This window comes from Phaethon aethereus (assembly GCF_964289735.1).
Source record: "Phaethon aethereus genome assembly, chromosome: 18".
NCBI classification, from domain to species: Eukaryota; Metazoa; Chordata; class Aves; order Phaethontiformes; family Phaethontidae; genus Phaethon; species Phaethon aethereus.
Window position 1 is genome coordinate 13935605 of NC_138594.1, and position 13716 is coordinate 13949320.

General features: G+C 66.1%; 3 protein-coding genes across 3 annotated transcripts; 2 read left to right on the forward strand and 1 right to left on the reverse strand.

Annotated features, from left to right (window-relative positions):
- The first annotated feature begins 3531 nt into the window (after window positions 1–3531).
- LOC309411469 (uncharacterized protein) lies at window positions 3532–6963 on the forward strand. The gene is made up of 7 exons (XM_082008111.1): window positions 3532–3634; window positions 3808–3891; window positions 4599–4687; window positions 4983–5168; window positions 5347–5484; window positions 5642–5834; window positions 6301–6963. Exons 1-7 carry the CDS (start codon window positions 3568–3570, stop codon window positions 6636–6638), a joined length of 1095 nt encoding a protein of 364 aa, XP_081864237.1. The 5' UTR covers window positions 3532–3567; the 3' UTR covers window positions 6639–6963.
- A 1141-nt stretch (window positions 6964–8104) lies between these two features.
- Window positions 8105–10992, reverse strand: AFMID (arylformamidase; the record flags this gene model as incomplete). Its single annotated transcript, XM_082008299.1, has 11 exons — window positions 8105–8134; window positions 8325–8429; window positions 8664–8799; window positions 9093–9171; window positions 9498–9595; window positions 9976–10048; window positions 10122–10207; window positions 10386–10434; window positions 10509–10613; window positions 10745–10835; window positions 10963–10992. 11 exons carry the CDS (start codon window positions 10990–10992, stop codon window positions 8105–8107), a joined length of 882 nt encoding a protein of 293 aa, XP_081864425.1.
- A 483-nt stretch (window positions 10993–11475) lies between these two features.
- TK1 (thymidine kinase 1) lies at window positions 11476–13112 on the forward strand (the record flags this gene model as incomplete). Its single annotated transcript, XM_082008144.1, has 7 exons — window positions 11476–11541; window positions 11818–11849; window positions 11915–12028; window positions 12115–12208; window positions 12541–12630; window positions 12716–12835; window positions 12954–13112. 7 exons carry the CDS (start codon window positions 11476–11478, stop codon window positions 13110–13112), a joined length of 675 nt encoding a protein of 224 aa, XP_081864270.1.
- Window positions 13113–13716: the final 604 nt, after the last annotated feature.

Sequence of the window (13716 nt, forward strand, 5' to 3'; positions counted from 1 at the left end):
GCGCCCGCCGGGTGCATCCCAACGGGGCCATCGAGGGTTTGCTCTGGGCTCAGGCTCGTTTAGATGCTGTGTGTGTGAGCAGCTGCCGGCACATGCCCCAAGGAGCCTGGGCCCCACACACCGACAGTGCCGTTACGCCGCCCTTGGCGCAGCCTACAGCCCCAGCACAGCCTGGCACTGGCCGCAGCATGGCACGGCACAGCACACTGGAGGCCTGGCTGTGCCCCTGTCAGGCTGAGTCAGGAGCCCAGCACATCCCGCTGCTTCCAGGCATCGCTCCACAGTTCCCGACAGTAGGAAATCATTTGGCTCCACAGCTCCTGCCCCTCCAGGGATGATTGACGGTGGCTTCCCCCTGCCCGGGCGGGAGCGGCATCCCACAAAGACAAGCTATGGCAGCCTGCAGTGCCAGCAGCACCAGCAGTGCAGGACCAAGGCAGCCTGGCAGGAAAAAACCCCCAAGCTCATGGCAAGCACTTCAGGGCCGCTGCCAGGCCCTGCAGCCAGCCCCAGGCACCAGCACAAGACACGCAGGGTACCGCCAGCACCACTGGCAGTCCTGTGCCCACAGCCCACTAGCGCTGCCGGGAGCAGAGCACCAGCCCTGTACCCAGGGCAGCCATGTGTGCCAGGGGCAGGCGGCTCAGCCCCAGCCTGGTGATGGCCAAGGACTCACAGCCACACCAGCGCCGGCCACCATGCAGCCCCTCCTGAGGCACCCGCAGAGGGGACACGTGTTGGTGCTCAGCCCCAGGGCCGCGGGGCCGGGACGTGCAGCTGGGCGAGCGGGCAGGGCCTGGCAGCGGCTGCTCGCCCAGCTGCCTGTGGGGCCAGAGGCAGGGGGAGCCCGGCCCGCTCCCGGAATCGCCCCGGCGGCTGCCAGGCCTGTGGCAGGGAGGGCGGGGGGAAACCCGATCCTCCCCGGCGGGACCTGGGCTCTGCTCCCCGGCCAGGCCTCGGCTGCTAATTTTAGCCCTGGGGAGGCACTGCTGGAGCGCGAGCTCAGCCCACCGCGGCTGTACGTTCGGTGGGGCCTGGAGCCGCCCACCGGTGCTGGCAGGTGGCGGCCACGGGAGCTGCGGCACAGCCCGGCCCTGGGCGAGACCCCCAGCTGCTGGCCGAGCCCCCGCTGCTGCGCTCCTGCTGCCCACACGCGTGTCTCCTTGGCTTGGTCAGCCCCACACGCGGCCATCAGCCCTCCCGCAGACCCCAGTGCTGGCCCCACAGAGCCCCCACCACAGCCCTGCTGGGCCCTGTGCGGCTGGGGGGCTTGCTGGGTGCTGGCAGGAGGGAAGAGCCCTGAGACAGGTCCCAGCCCAGAGCCCCAGGGTAAGGCACGGGGCTGGCAGGATCGGGGCTCGGCGCAGGATGCCGTGGCACGCTGCAAGGTCCTGTGAAGGATGCAGCCATCTCCCTGCAAAGGAGCCCCCTGCATGGCCGCAGACCCCAGGCTGGTGGGGGGGGGCTGCGCAGCGCAGAGCCTCAAGCTAGCCCCCGCAGGTCTCCAAAACCAGTGCTTGCAGGGGCTGAAGTTGAGAGGCATGGCCAGGCCGGGTGCTCTCCCCACACAAGGCACAGCGCTGCAGCTGGCCCGGCAGCCCCACGGGGCACCCTGGGGCCAGCCAGCCACCCCCACCAGGAGGCATGGGAGCAGATGGGTGAGTGGCCGGGGAGGCCATGGCCAAGGGATGCTCCAGCTAGCTGGCCTTTCCCAAGGGAGCGGAGAAAGTAGCTCCAGAGCCTGCCCCGCCCCAGGGCAGCTGCCCCGACCACAGTGGGGTCCCCAGCCCAGGGCCCCATGGCTGCACTTCACACCCAGCCCTCCACCTGCGGCGTGGCCGGTCAGGCTGCCAGCACTTACTGGAAGAGGAAGCTGCTGGGAAGGCAGCACGTGCAGTGGGGCAGCTTTGGGGAGGAGAGACTCGGCTCAGCAGCCGGCAGAGCTCGGCTGTCCACGCTCCCAGGTCCAGGACCAGTAACGGGAAGCATCTGCTCTCAGTGACGGTAAATCAGATCGGGGAGATTAGAGGCCGTTTTGCCTAATCATGAGCAGCTTGAAGTTGGAGGACAAGTTCCTGGAACAAAGAGGAAATGGAGGCAGTAAATAAAGAAAAACCGTTAACATGTGGCTCTGCGTGTGAAAAACGTCTCCGTGAAGGACTGTTTATGGCTCACTCATCTGCGGGGCTGACAGCGCAGGCTGTGGCAGGAGGTGGCGGTGAGGCCCTGCGTGCAGGGGTGCAGGCAGCCAGCTGGGGCAGCTGCAGGGGGCTCTCGGACGGGGGAGAGGGCTGGGGGGACCAAGGCCGTGTGGTGGCACGTGGCGGAGGGAGGAAGAAGGCAGCATGTAGTGGGGGCCATGGCACAGGCAGCTGGACCAGAGCTGTCAGGGTGGCTGTGTGCACCGGGCGGCAAGGGCGTGGCATGTGCACCAGGTGGGCAGGGGCCTGGCAGCACGTGACGCCCGAGGGGAAGGGGGACACCTGAATGCACCTGCCCCACTGCTCCCCCTGCAAGTGCCAGGAGAGGTGCCAAGTGCTGCAGAGCTGTGCCCCCCTCCCTGCCTGCAGCATGAGGGGGCATGGCCCAGACTCTCCCGGTAGAGTCCCGTGGCTGTGGACTGGGTCTGTCCCATGGAGCATCACCAGCCTCCGCCCAGTCCAGCCCAACAGGGGAAAAGGCAGGGGGTATCTCGCTGCTGTGCTGGGCACGTGCCCCTTTGCTCCGGGGGCAGCGGGGATTTTTGCCAGGAGCAAGAGGGTGGTGGGTCCCCCCTCCCAGTGCAGGCAGAGACTGCAGAGAGCCATGGAGCTGCCCACAGCCAACACCAGCGCTGCTGCAGTATGTGCCTGCCTGCGGTGCCACAGGACGGCGTGTCAGCTGTTTCCAGGGCAGACGCAGCCAGAAGCCGGAGCCGATTCCCAGCAGCAAGGTCACCCCACGCTGTCCCTGCTGGCAGTGGGAGCAGCGTGGCGGGAGTCATCGCCGTTCAGCATGCAGTGCCATGGGCCTGCAGAAAGACTCGGGATCCTCACGGTGTCATGGCCTCGTAGGTGCAGACGGCCTCGTGCTGACGCTCCCTCCAGCAGGACACCGGGGACGGGCGCTCCCAGCAATGCGAGGGGCCGCGGGGAGTCGGGGGGCCGGCGGCAGTGCCCACCCGTGTCCCCCAGCGCCTCTGCCTGCCCCTCACCATGGCTCGCCGGGCAGAGGCGAGGGGGTGGAGGAGCGGGGAGGGTCTGCAGGGGCCGCGCTGCGGGGGCAGCCTCGGGACACGCCCGGTGCCCACGCGAGAGCCGTTGCCCCGTGTCCGGCCGTCCCTGCGGCTCGTGCAGCCCACGGCCGCGGGTGGCAGCCGCGGTCCCGCCCCCGCCCGCATACGCGCCCGGGAGTCTTTGCGGCGGGGCGGCCCCCGCGGTCCCGGCCATGCTGGCGGCGCTGCGGCGGGGCCGGCTGCCCGCGGCGGGGGCCGAGGCGGTGCAGCCGCGAGGACCCCCGCGCCCTGCCGCGCGCCCGGCGCGCGCCGTGGACCTGCGGAGCGACACGGTGACGCGGCCCTGCGCGGGGATGCGCCGCGCTATGGCCCGCGCCGCCGTGGGCGACGACGACTACGGGGAGGACCCGGCGGTCAACGGTGGGCGGCGGGGACGGGCCCCCCGCGGGTCTCCCGGACGGGGAGCCCAGAGCGGGGCTTCTCCGGGGTTGGGGGCAGCAGCCTGGACCGGCGGGGCTCCCGGCCGCCCCCCCGTGCCCGCCCAGGGCCAGCAGACGCGCCCCCCAGGACCCCCGTGCTTCTCCCCCCTGCAGAGCTGCAGCGCCTGGCCGCAGGGATTCTGGGGACGGAGGAGGCTCTTTTTGTGCCCACAGCCACGATGGCGAACCTCATCGCCGGTGAGTGCCTGGGGCTGCACGCAGCCCGCCTTCTGTGTGCCCTGGAGCAGCCAGGTCACAAACCGAGGGGCAGGTTTATGCCCCCATACCATGGAGGGTGCGGAGGGTGAGAACAGCCCCGCTCTTCCCTGGGGTCCTGAGGAGAGCCCCGCTTCTGCTCAGGAAGCTCTCCAGTCAGCCGCAGGGGAGAGCTGTGGGCCGCAGGTCCTTTCTGACCTGGGTGCATCCTCGTGCTTTCCTTGGCCCTGTCCACCTCAAATCTGTAGCAGCATGACCGCGCTTGGACCCCAGAGCTGCTCCCCACTTCACACTTCTGCTAAGCAAACCCCCCCTGGTCACTGTCCTGCGCTGGGCCTCTGCTCTGCTCCATTAACCTTTACTCAGTCTGCTTTCCTGCCTTCCTGTGAGCAGGGGCCCACTGCACGCCGCGTGGGAGCGTGGGACCCACTGCAGCCTCGGCCATGTGCATGCATCAGGGAGGGGAGGCCGTGCCCCCCAGCGCTCCCCCACCTCCAGCCGCTGTGGGCAGCCCCCATCCGACAGCCCCAGCGCCTCTGGGGACAGAGCGGGTGCCCTGTGCCTGCAGGAGACCATGGTACCGCGTGCCCAGCCTTCGTGCGCCCAAGGCCCGCAAGCTGCCAGAGCGCAGGCGGCCCGCAGGCACCCCTCCTGCGGCTCCCCCTCCCTCACGCCCCTCTCCCTCCCAGTGATGTGCCACTGCCAGCGCAGGGGGGCTCAGCTGCTCCTGGGCCGGGACGCCCACCTGCACCGCTACGAGCACGGAGGGGCTGCGCAGGTGGGTGCTGCGGGCGCGCAGGCTCCGCGCGGGGCCCGATGGCAACCGGCAGCGCAGGCAGGGGCGGGAGGGCGGCTTGCTGCTGCCCTCCCCTGGCTGCCGGCGCCGGGCTGGGCAGAGAGTCCCTCGCTGGGCTGCGGCCGCAGCATCATCCGGATCGCTCCGAGCCACAGCCTGGGGCACGAGTTGGGGCCGAGCACAGCCGGCGGAGGGGATGGAGGGGCAGAGGGCTGGGACCCCCATGCACCGCCACTGTCCCCCACCAACTCTGCTCTCTGCCCTACCCTGGGCGCAGGTTGCTGGTGTCCACTCCCAGGCACTGCCGGACCTTCCAGATGGCACCTTTGACCTAGACCAGCTAGAGCTGACCATCCGCGAGGCTCACGGCAGCCGGTACCACCCACGCCCCGAACTCATCTGCCTGGAGAACACGCACAGCTCAGCGGGGGGCCGGGTGCTGCCCCTCACCTACCTCCAGCAGGTAGGAGCCCACAGCCAGCAGCTGGCAGCAGCCCTGCCTGGGTGCAGGCAGCCGGACTCGGCAGGATGGCACCTCAGGGATGCCAGGGCCTTGCCAAGGAGCTCAGAGTGTGGCTCATGTTGGCACCAGCCGCCCCAGGGGTCCCTCCCAGCCCAGCTGCTCCTCTGCCTCTCTTCAGGTCCGTGGGCTTGCTGACCGCTATGGGCTGCGGGTGCACGTGGACGGAGCGCGGCTGATGAATGCGGCAGTGGCCCAGAATGTGGAACCAGCTTGGATCACCCAGCACTGCGACTCTGTGTCTCTGTGCTTCTCCAAGGTGTGCTTGCGTAGGGAGGGTGTCCCCTGCCACCATTGTTCAGGGGCATCGGGCTGAGTGCACACCTTGCAGGCTGGGGCATCCCTGGGTGGGTCCCCAGGAGGGCCAGGGGCAGCCCCCCGGCACAGCTCAGGTCACCCCTCTGGTGCCTCCGCAGGGCCTGGGCGCCCCAGCCGGCGCGGTGCTGGCTGGAGACAGGGAGTTTGTTGCTGAGGCCTGGCGTCTACGGAAGCTGCTGGGTGGGGGCATGCGGCAGGCAGGCGTGCTGGCAGCCGCCGCCCGCGTTGGACTGCAGCACGCGGAGGCGACGCTGCGCAGAGACCACGACAACGCCCGGTGCTTTGCTGAAGGTATCTTGGGGCCCCTTGGCATGCCGGGAGGTACGGGCTCCCACAGCCTAATGCTGCTCTCTGCTCAGCTGTGCAGGCTTCCACGTGCGGCTGCACGGGTGGGGCAGGACCCACCTGACGGCTCGGTGTGGGTCCAGCCTTACCCCTCACCCCTTTTGGCTGGGCTCGCCGCACCCAGCACCAGCCGGCACTGCCAGGGGTAACAGCAGCACGGGCACCTTCCCCGGGCAGCCCTGCTGGATCTCCAGCCAGGCCAGGATGCTGCTGGGGTCCCTGCATGGATGGAGTGCCGGGACGATGCCGTGGGCACCCCACGGTGCCCGCAGTGACACTGGTTGCTGCACAGGGAGGAGGGCAAAGGGCCCCTCCTTCAGCCAGGACCTGCGGCAGGGCTTGGGCAGTGCTGCAGCCTCCTCCGAGGAAGCCGGGCACCGGGCTTGCAGCCTACTGCCCCTGCCTCCCCCAGGCATCCAGGAGCTGAACTCGCCTGTCTGCTCTGTCAACCTCACGGCAGTGGAGACAAACATCGTGATGGTGAGCATCAGGGGGGACTGGCTGTCCCCCACAGAGCTCTGCGAGCACCTGCGGGCAGTGAGCGAGGAGGAGTTGGCTGAGACTGGTCAGGCTGTCAGCGTCCTGGTGTTCCCCTGGTCGGCACACACTGTGCGCGCGGTCTGGCACCGTGACATCTCAGCCCGTGACACCAAGCTCGCAAAGAACAAGCTGGAGTTTGTGGCCAGGAAGTGCCAGGAGAAGCTGGCCCTGGGACTGAGCCCGACTCCTCCAAGCACAGGGGGAGCCTGAGCATCCTCCCAGCTTGGGTGCAGCTGCTTCCCCCGGCTGCTGCAGGCAAGCTGGCAGGCTGGGTGGGGTGGCTGTCCTAGCCCCGTCCTGCTGGCCAGCAGCAAAGGGGCTGGGACCAGCCACAACGTGCTCCAGGCATGTCCCTAACTGGCTGCAGCACAACATCCACCCCCGCATGCAGCCCTGTAAACCAGCGTGAGCCCAGCCCCGGGGAGACCCCAGCCCACCCCTGCAGTGGGGGCACCACACCTCCTGGGATGGAGCACCTTCATGGACATGGCCACCCAGACCCCTCTGAGGCAGCATCCCTGCCTTGCTAGTTACCCAGCAAACACATCCCTGGTGCACCCTCTAGTCCTCTACAGAAGCTCTGCTTCCATAACTCAAGTCCCGCAGACACCACCCAAAAGCAGAGCCAGCCACCCCCTGCTCCAAAGGCCACATGCCGTGCCTGGCCCATGTGCACCACATGTGTGCAAGGATGCTACAGCGGGGAGGCAGCTCCTGAGGGATATCAAGGCACAAAATAAACATGTTCTGGCAGTGCTGTGGCTGTGCAGCGTGTTTTCTCCCAAGCGTGCTCCTCTCCTGACCCGTGCAGCAGGAACTTCACCGCAGCCCAGAGGTCCCCACTGAGGGACAAGGGCTCCTGAGGATGTGGAACCGTCTCAAGCCACAGGACCAGCGCCACTGCACAACAGTGCCAGAGTTTGTATCTGGCCAGGACTGACCCAGGGGCATGAGCCCAGCCTGGCCCAGACAGCTCCCCAGTGTGCTCTTCCACCCCCCCCAGTTGTGTTACGCCTCTCCTGCAGCCTCCCTGCAGCCCTGGCGGGCGCTCTGGGCTTCCCTGCCTGCCCAGCCTGTCACATGCTGTGTTGGCAAGTCCCCAGCTCTGCCTTGGCAGAGCTCAGCCAGGCTCAGCAGTGCGCTCCCCACTGCTGGCATGGAAGAGCCCAGCCACAGGATGGGAGCTGTGTGCTGGAAGAAGAGATTTTCTCCGCAGCAGCCACGTCTAGTGTGTACTCGCCGGCTTAGCACAGCCCTAGCTCCCTGGGAAGCAGAGTCACAACCAGGCAGCAGTTATTCCTATTTTATTTTGTGTTTGCAATAAGCAGTTTAAAGGAAACCGAGGGAACAAGCTTCATCACCCAGTTCCCTGTCCAGACAGAGCTCTGCAGGCCTGCTAGCCCCATGTGCTCCAGACAGGCAGGAACACAAAGGAACGCTAGCCCAGGTGAGAATCAGTGATAACTGGTGCTCCCCTGCTCTGAGCCCCCCCCGCCTGGCTGCAAGGCTGGACGGAGCAGAGGGGGCACAGAGGGTCTCCGGACGCAGCAGCCGCCCTGTGCTGCAGGAGGAGACCCAGCCGACTGGAGCGAGGAGGGCAGCGGGGCAGGGTGCACGCAGGCTGCTTGTGGCTGCCATGCAGGGATGGTTCCCATCTGTTTGCTCCCGACATGCCGTCAAGCTCTTGCAATCATCTTCAGAATCACCTGGGATGAGGAAGCAAGCCCTGTGAGCAGTGCCTGGCCCTGCTCCTCCACTCCTGGAGATGACAGCCAGCGCCGAAGTGCAGCCCCGCACCCACCCCGGTATGCAGGGGAAGCTCGCTTCGGCACAGCCCTCCTGGGCTGCTGATCTTAGCTGTGCTCAGTGAAGGGGGGGTGGGAGCTCTTCCCCCACCTGAGTGAGGACATAGCCGTCCTCCGACAGCTTCTCAATGATGTCAAAGTGATCCACACCACCAAGATCCAGCAGGGAGACAGACCAGCCGGCTGCACGCAGGGCCTGCGGAGAGAGCGGCGCTGGCAGGAGGGACCCCAGCCCCCATCCACCCTGGACAGCGTGGGAGGCAGCGTCCTCCCTTGAGCCACTGTTGTCTTCAACAGCAGCCATCACCACAGCAGCAGAAATACTGCTCTGATGCAGCACACGAGCTCTTCATCCCAGCTTAGCATGTCCGAGCAGGACACCTGGAGCAGCATCCCTGCGGAGCGAGGCAGCGTGCTGCTGGGGGCTCACCTGGCCATACTCCTGTGACTGCCTGCGGAACTCCGGGGAGTCATGCTGGGCCACAGCCATGAGCACCTCACAAGCCGCAGCCGCAGGCACTGCTGGGGTGACGCACAACATGGGGCTGTTCCTCTGGGCGACCTCCCTGGAGGAGACACCGCAGCGGCTGCTGACGTAGTCCCTCGCTCGGAGAGGGCATCTTTGCCAGCAGAGCACCCGTGTCCTCAGCTGCGTGCACCTAGTCAGGCCAGGCACAGAGGCAGGCAGCTCCCCGCAGCGCAGGCAGGCTGTGCGGGCAGGGGCAGAGTCGCCTGCAGAGCCGCTGGACTCTGCTTGCAGGCTGCACTGGCCAAAGCCACATGTGAGCCCAAAGACACATGTGAGCGCAGCTTGCTTGTGCCCTTTCGCCCTCGCTGTCCCCACAGTGCGCAGGCTCACCAGCTCATGTTCAGTGCGTCGTTCACGTAGGTGTGCAGGATGGGCTCGAGGTCGTACACGCCGCTCACCAGCACAGCTCCTGGAGGCAGAGGCACCGGCGGGTGAGGGGCCCTGCAGCTCGGGCTGCTCTGACAGCCCTGCACGTGGGAACTCTCCTCTTTGTGCCCGTGTCCCCAAGCCTCAATGAGTGGCTGGTGGGGGCAAGACATGCACACCCCTGGGGGCAGCTTGTCCAGAGCCCAGAGTCCTACACTCCCAGTGCCTGTGGACTGCAGTCAGCTGGGGCAACTCATCTCCCTCAGCTCTACAGCCCCTGCAGCCCTGTACAGGCAGCAGAGATGGCCTCGTACCAGGTGCATACACCAGTTCTCCTTCAGTCCCCATGCCTGGAGATGGCAGCGCTACCTTTAATATCTGGCACCACTCCGTATTCTGTCCAGTCTGTGGACAACACCATGGCTGCCAAGTGGGCCCCTGCTGAGTGTCCACACAGGTAAATGCCTCTGGAGAGAGGGAGCCATGAGCCAGCGCAGGGAGCGACGGCGCGGTGCCTGCTTCCTTGGGACACCCTGCTCTGTGCAGAGGAGGCGGCACAGCCACAAGCGCCATGGCCCAAACATGGCAGCACAGACATGTTTCCCAGTCCATTGACTGATGCCTCACACAGTGAGAAGGGAGTGCAGCCACAGGCGTTGCCCAGTGCTCAGACCAAGGCATCAAAACCTTCGCCACAGCGCAGGGCTCATTTGCCCCCTCCTGTTGCTGCCACAGCCACTCCACGCACCAAACCACCCAGGGCATGACACGGGCAGTCTGTCTTGAAGGCCCGACAGCGGCCATAGTGGTGGGGCGAAGGGGACCCCAGAAGCTGTGCACGGCCCACCTGATCCCAGAGTACCGCTCCACCAGGAAGGCGAGGCTGCGCCGCACCTGCAGCACCATGGCGTCCATGTGGCCTGGGCAGAGGTCAGAGTTGGGAGGGCGCTAGGCCAGTGCAGGGAGCCACTGCCTCTGCCAGGCAGCACCTACCTTTGGGGGCTGTGTCGTATCCCACCGCCACCACTGCCACACCCTGCGACACCAGCGGGGGGGCTGCGAATCCTGACTCGTCCTTACTGCGGAGGGAACAGAAGCTAGCCAGGCTGTGGGGACCGGGGTCTCCGGGGGCCGTCTGGGAGGCCGATCAGACCCAGAGTACCCTGAACAAGTCTGGGTGTCGTGAGAAGGGAGGCAGTAAGAGTGGGCCGGGTGGCTCCGTTCCCAAGGGATCCCCGCACCGACAGCCCGCCTCACCTCAAGCACTGCCAGTATCCACCATGGATGTAGACCAGGACCGGGAAGGCTGTGCAGCAACAGCCCGGGGTGAACAGGGGGTACGGCCCCTGCCGGTCCCCCTGCCTGCCGCCCATCACCTACTTCCAGAAGGGTCCGTGGGAAAATAGATGTCCAGCTTCTCACCCTCCCCGTCGCCGTAGGGGACGTGCAGCGAGGTCTGCGTGCTGGCCCGGGCCCGCTGGGTTCCTGCGGGAGGACGGACACGGCGCCTGGGGCACCGCCCGCGGGGCCGCGGCCGCGGCACCCGAGCGGCACCCTGCTGCGGGCCCCGGCGCCCCCGGCCCTGCTCCGCCGGCCCGGGGCCGCCCGCTCCTCACCTGCCGCCGTCGCCGCGAGGTGGGCCTGGATGACGGCGTCCCTGCCCAGGCGGGGGGACCAGCGGCTGGGGGAGTACTGCTCCTCCAGCGCCTGCGGAGCGGGCACGGGGGCTGCGGCGCGGGGCAGCTCCGCCCGTATGGCGGCCCAGGGCGGCGGGTACCGGGCGAAGCCCCCCGGCTCGGGCGGGAACCGCGCACTACCCACCCCCGGGCCCCACCTCCGCGGGCATGTCCCGCCAGCCGCCCATGCCGATCCCGATCCCGATCCAAATCGCGATCCCGATCCCGATCCCGCTCAGCGCCCCCGGCGGTCCCGCGCCCCCTGCCCGTCCGGGGGCGGGGCCGGAGCCTGGAGGCGGGGCCGATCCGCTCCCATTGGCCGCCCGGGGGGCGGGGCCGGGCGGGGCCGTCCCGTTCCCATTGGCCGCCCGGGGGGCGGGGCCGGGCCGGGGACACTGTGGGCGGGCGGACAAGCCGATGACGTAGGCCGTCCGGGCGCGCAGGCAGGCGCGCGAGGCACGCCGGGAAGGCGGAGTGGGCCTGGGCGCGGACGCGCGGAGGAAAATAAAAATTTTCGCGCCTGTGCCCCCATTGGGCGGCGCGGCGGCAGGAGCCCTCCTCCGATTGGTCGGCGTGGAGGAGCGTGGGCGTGAGGCCTCCCCGGATTGGCCGGCGCGGCTTCGCAGCGGCGAGGCGCGCGCGATCAGTTCGCCTGTCCGACCGGCGCAGCCATGAACTGTCTGACGGTGCCCGGCGTCCACCCCGGCTCGCCCAGCCGCCCGCGCGGGCAGATCCAGGTACGGGGCCGCGCTGACACCGGCAGCGGGTGGGCGCTCAGCGCCCGCTGGGGCTGTGCACCCCGGGGCGGCAGCGGGTATGCAAAAGCTGAGCCAGTACCGAGCTGTACGGGGTGATGGCTGGGGCGGGCTGCCGAGGGGCCGCACCAGCACCGGGGGCGGCTGTGGGCTGTGCCCCCAGAGACATAGTGGGGCTGGGCTGGCGCCCAGGGGCTGCCTGCGTGGTGCCCCTGCAAGCTGTGCTCTTGCCCCTTGACCCCGTGGTTCTGCCTCCAGGTGATCTTCGGACCCATGTTCTCCGGGAAGAGGTAGGCCCGGGGCGGATGGGGGGGCAGGGAGTGGGCCGGGGCCCGCTGATGGCCATCTCTTGCAGCACGGAGCTCATGCGGCGGGTGCGGCGGTTCCAGCTGGCTCAGTACCAGTGCCTGCTGGTGAAGTACGCCAAGGACACGCGCTACTGCACCTCCGGCGTCTCCACACACGACAAGTGAGTCCCTGGGGCAGGAGGACCCACCGCTGTGGGCCCAGCAGCTGGGCTGCCTGGCTCACCCTCTTGTTCTGCTTCCCCCACAGGAACACCATGGAGGCCCTGCCAGCCTGCCTCCTCAAGGACGTGTACCAGGAGGCACTGGGCTCTGCGGTCATTGGCATTGACGAGGGCCAGTTTGTAAGTGCATGGCTGAGGCAGATCCTGGGGAGCTCTGCAGGATGCAGCCCCTTCGGAGTACCCTGTGCAAAAAGAAGTCTGAATCCTCTAGGAGGGGGGGTGGGAAGCAATACGCTAGGGTAGTTTGATCCTGATGGACTGTGCTCGGGTAGTCAAACCCTTTCCATAATCCCTGCAGGCTGAGGACAGTGGGCCTGGAGTCCATTTCACGGGTAGGCAGCATGGCTCCCATTTTCTTTCTTCTTCCCAGACTGTGCTACTGTCTGGGCATGTGCTGATGGATCCTCAGTGAAGTGCCCCTTCTTCCTCCTGATTCTCTTTCTGTCCTCTAGTTCCCAGACATTGTGGAGTTCTGTGAGATGATGGCTAATGCTGGGAAAACAGTCATTGTTGCTGCTCTTGATGGCACTTTCCAGAGAAAGGTAAAATGCTTTTTTTAGTACAGCAGCTGCTTTCGGATCCTCATAGAACCCATCCAACAGAACCACCCCTGCTGTCTCGGCACAGGCTTTTGGGAACATTCTGAACCTGGTCCCACTGGCAGAGAGCGTGGTGAAGCTGAATGCTGTGTGCATGGAGTGCTACAGAGAAGCCTCCTACACAAAGAGGCTGGGAGCAGAGAGAGAGGTGAGTTCCCTTGGAACAAAGTAATTCAGGAGCTTCATCTTGCCAGTCCTGCTAGTCTAGAGGGATCTCCTCAGGGGAACTAGGCTCTGCAGAGTCACTCTCCCAATTTTCTTGCTAGGTTGAAGTAATTGGAGGAGCAGACAAGTACCACTCTGTCTGCCGAGCCTGCTACTTCCGCAAACGGCCTCAGCAGCCTGGGTTGGAAAACAAGGAGAATATGCCCATGGGAGTGAAGCAGCTGGATGTGGCTGCCTCCCGGAAGATCTTTGCTTCTTGACTGCTGGGCTCCCACATGGAGGAAAAACAAGAGGAAGGAAGCTAAATGCTGCAGCTCCCAGAAGCCATATCTGGCTGCCCCTGCTTTTAGCAAAACTGTTAAGTGTCTTAGCTCTACCGGCCAAACCAAGCTGCTGTTCTTCTGCACTGAGCGCCAGGAAAGACGAGGATCAACCGGACCTGATGTCAGCAGGGAGCTGAAGCAGGAGCCTGACTAAAAGTGAGTTCCTTTTCAGAACGCAGAAAAGAGACGGGTGTAGTTACTGATGCTGCCACACAAACAGGTCCTGGAAAACTGTCACAGCAAGCCAGGCTGCAGGCCTTCCATCGCTCGCCGTAGTTCTGGCCCACTCTCTTGGTCTTCTGCATATGTTCAAACTGGCAGTGGTGGCTGGTTCACTTGCCTGTGAATGCAACCATTCCTTTATCTCTTGAGCACTATTGCTAAATTCCAGGTTTCTTAAGACTATGTACAGTAACTTAGTATTTTAAACCCACTTCCTTTTTTAACACAATCTGAGGAGATAACGTGTTCCTTGTCATAGAGCTGTGGTACAACTTTTCAACTGACACACGTAGCAGCAGCCTGGCCCTCAGCAGTCCCT

What these genes read in the sequence shown, in the direction of transcription:
- LOC309411469 (XM_082008111.1), top strand. Translation starts at nt 3,568, where the DNA reads ATGCGCCGCGCTATGGCCCGCGCCGCCGTGGGCGACGACGACTACGGG. An exon ending in GGAGGACCCGGCGGTCAACG is followed by an intron (nt 3,635 to 3,807) that starts GTGGGCGGCGGG and finishes TCCCCCCTGCAG; the next exon opens with AGCTGCAGCGCCTGGCCGCA. An exon ending in GATGGCGAACCTCATCGCCG is followed by an intron (nt 3,892 to 4,598) that starts GTGAGTGCCTGG and finishes TCTCCCTCCCAG; the next exon opens with TGATGTGCCACTGCCAGCGC.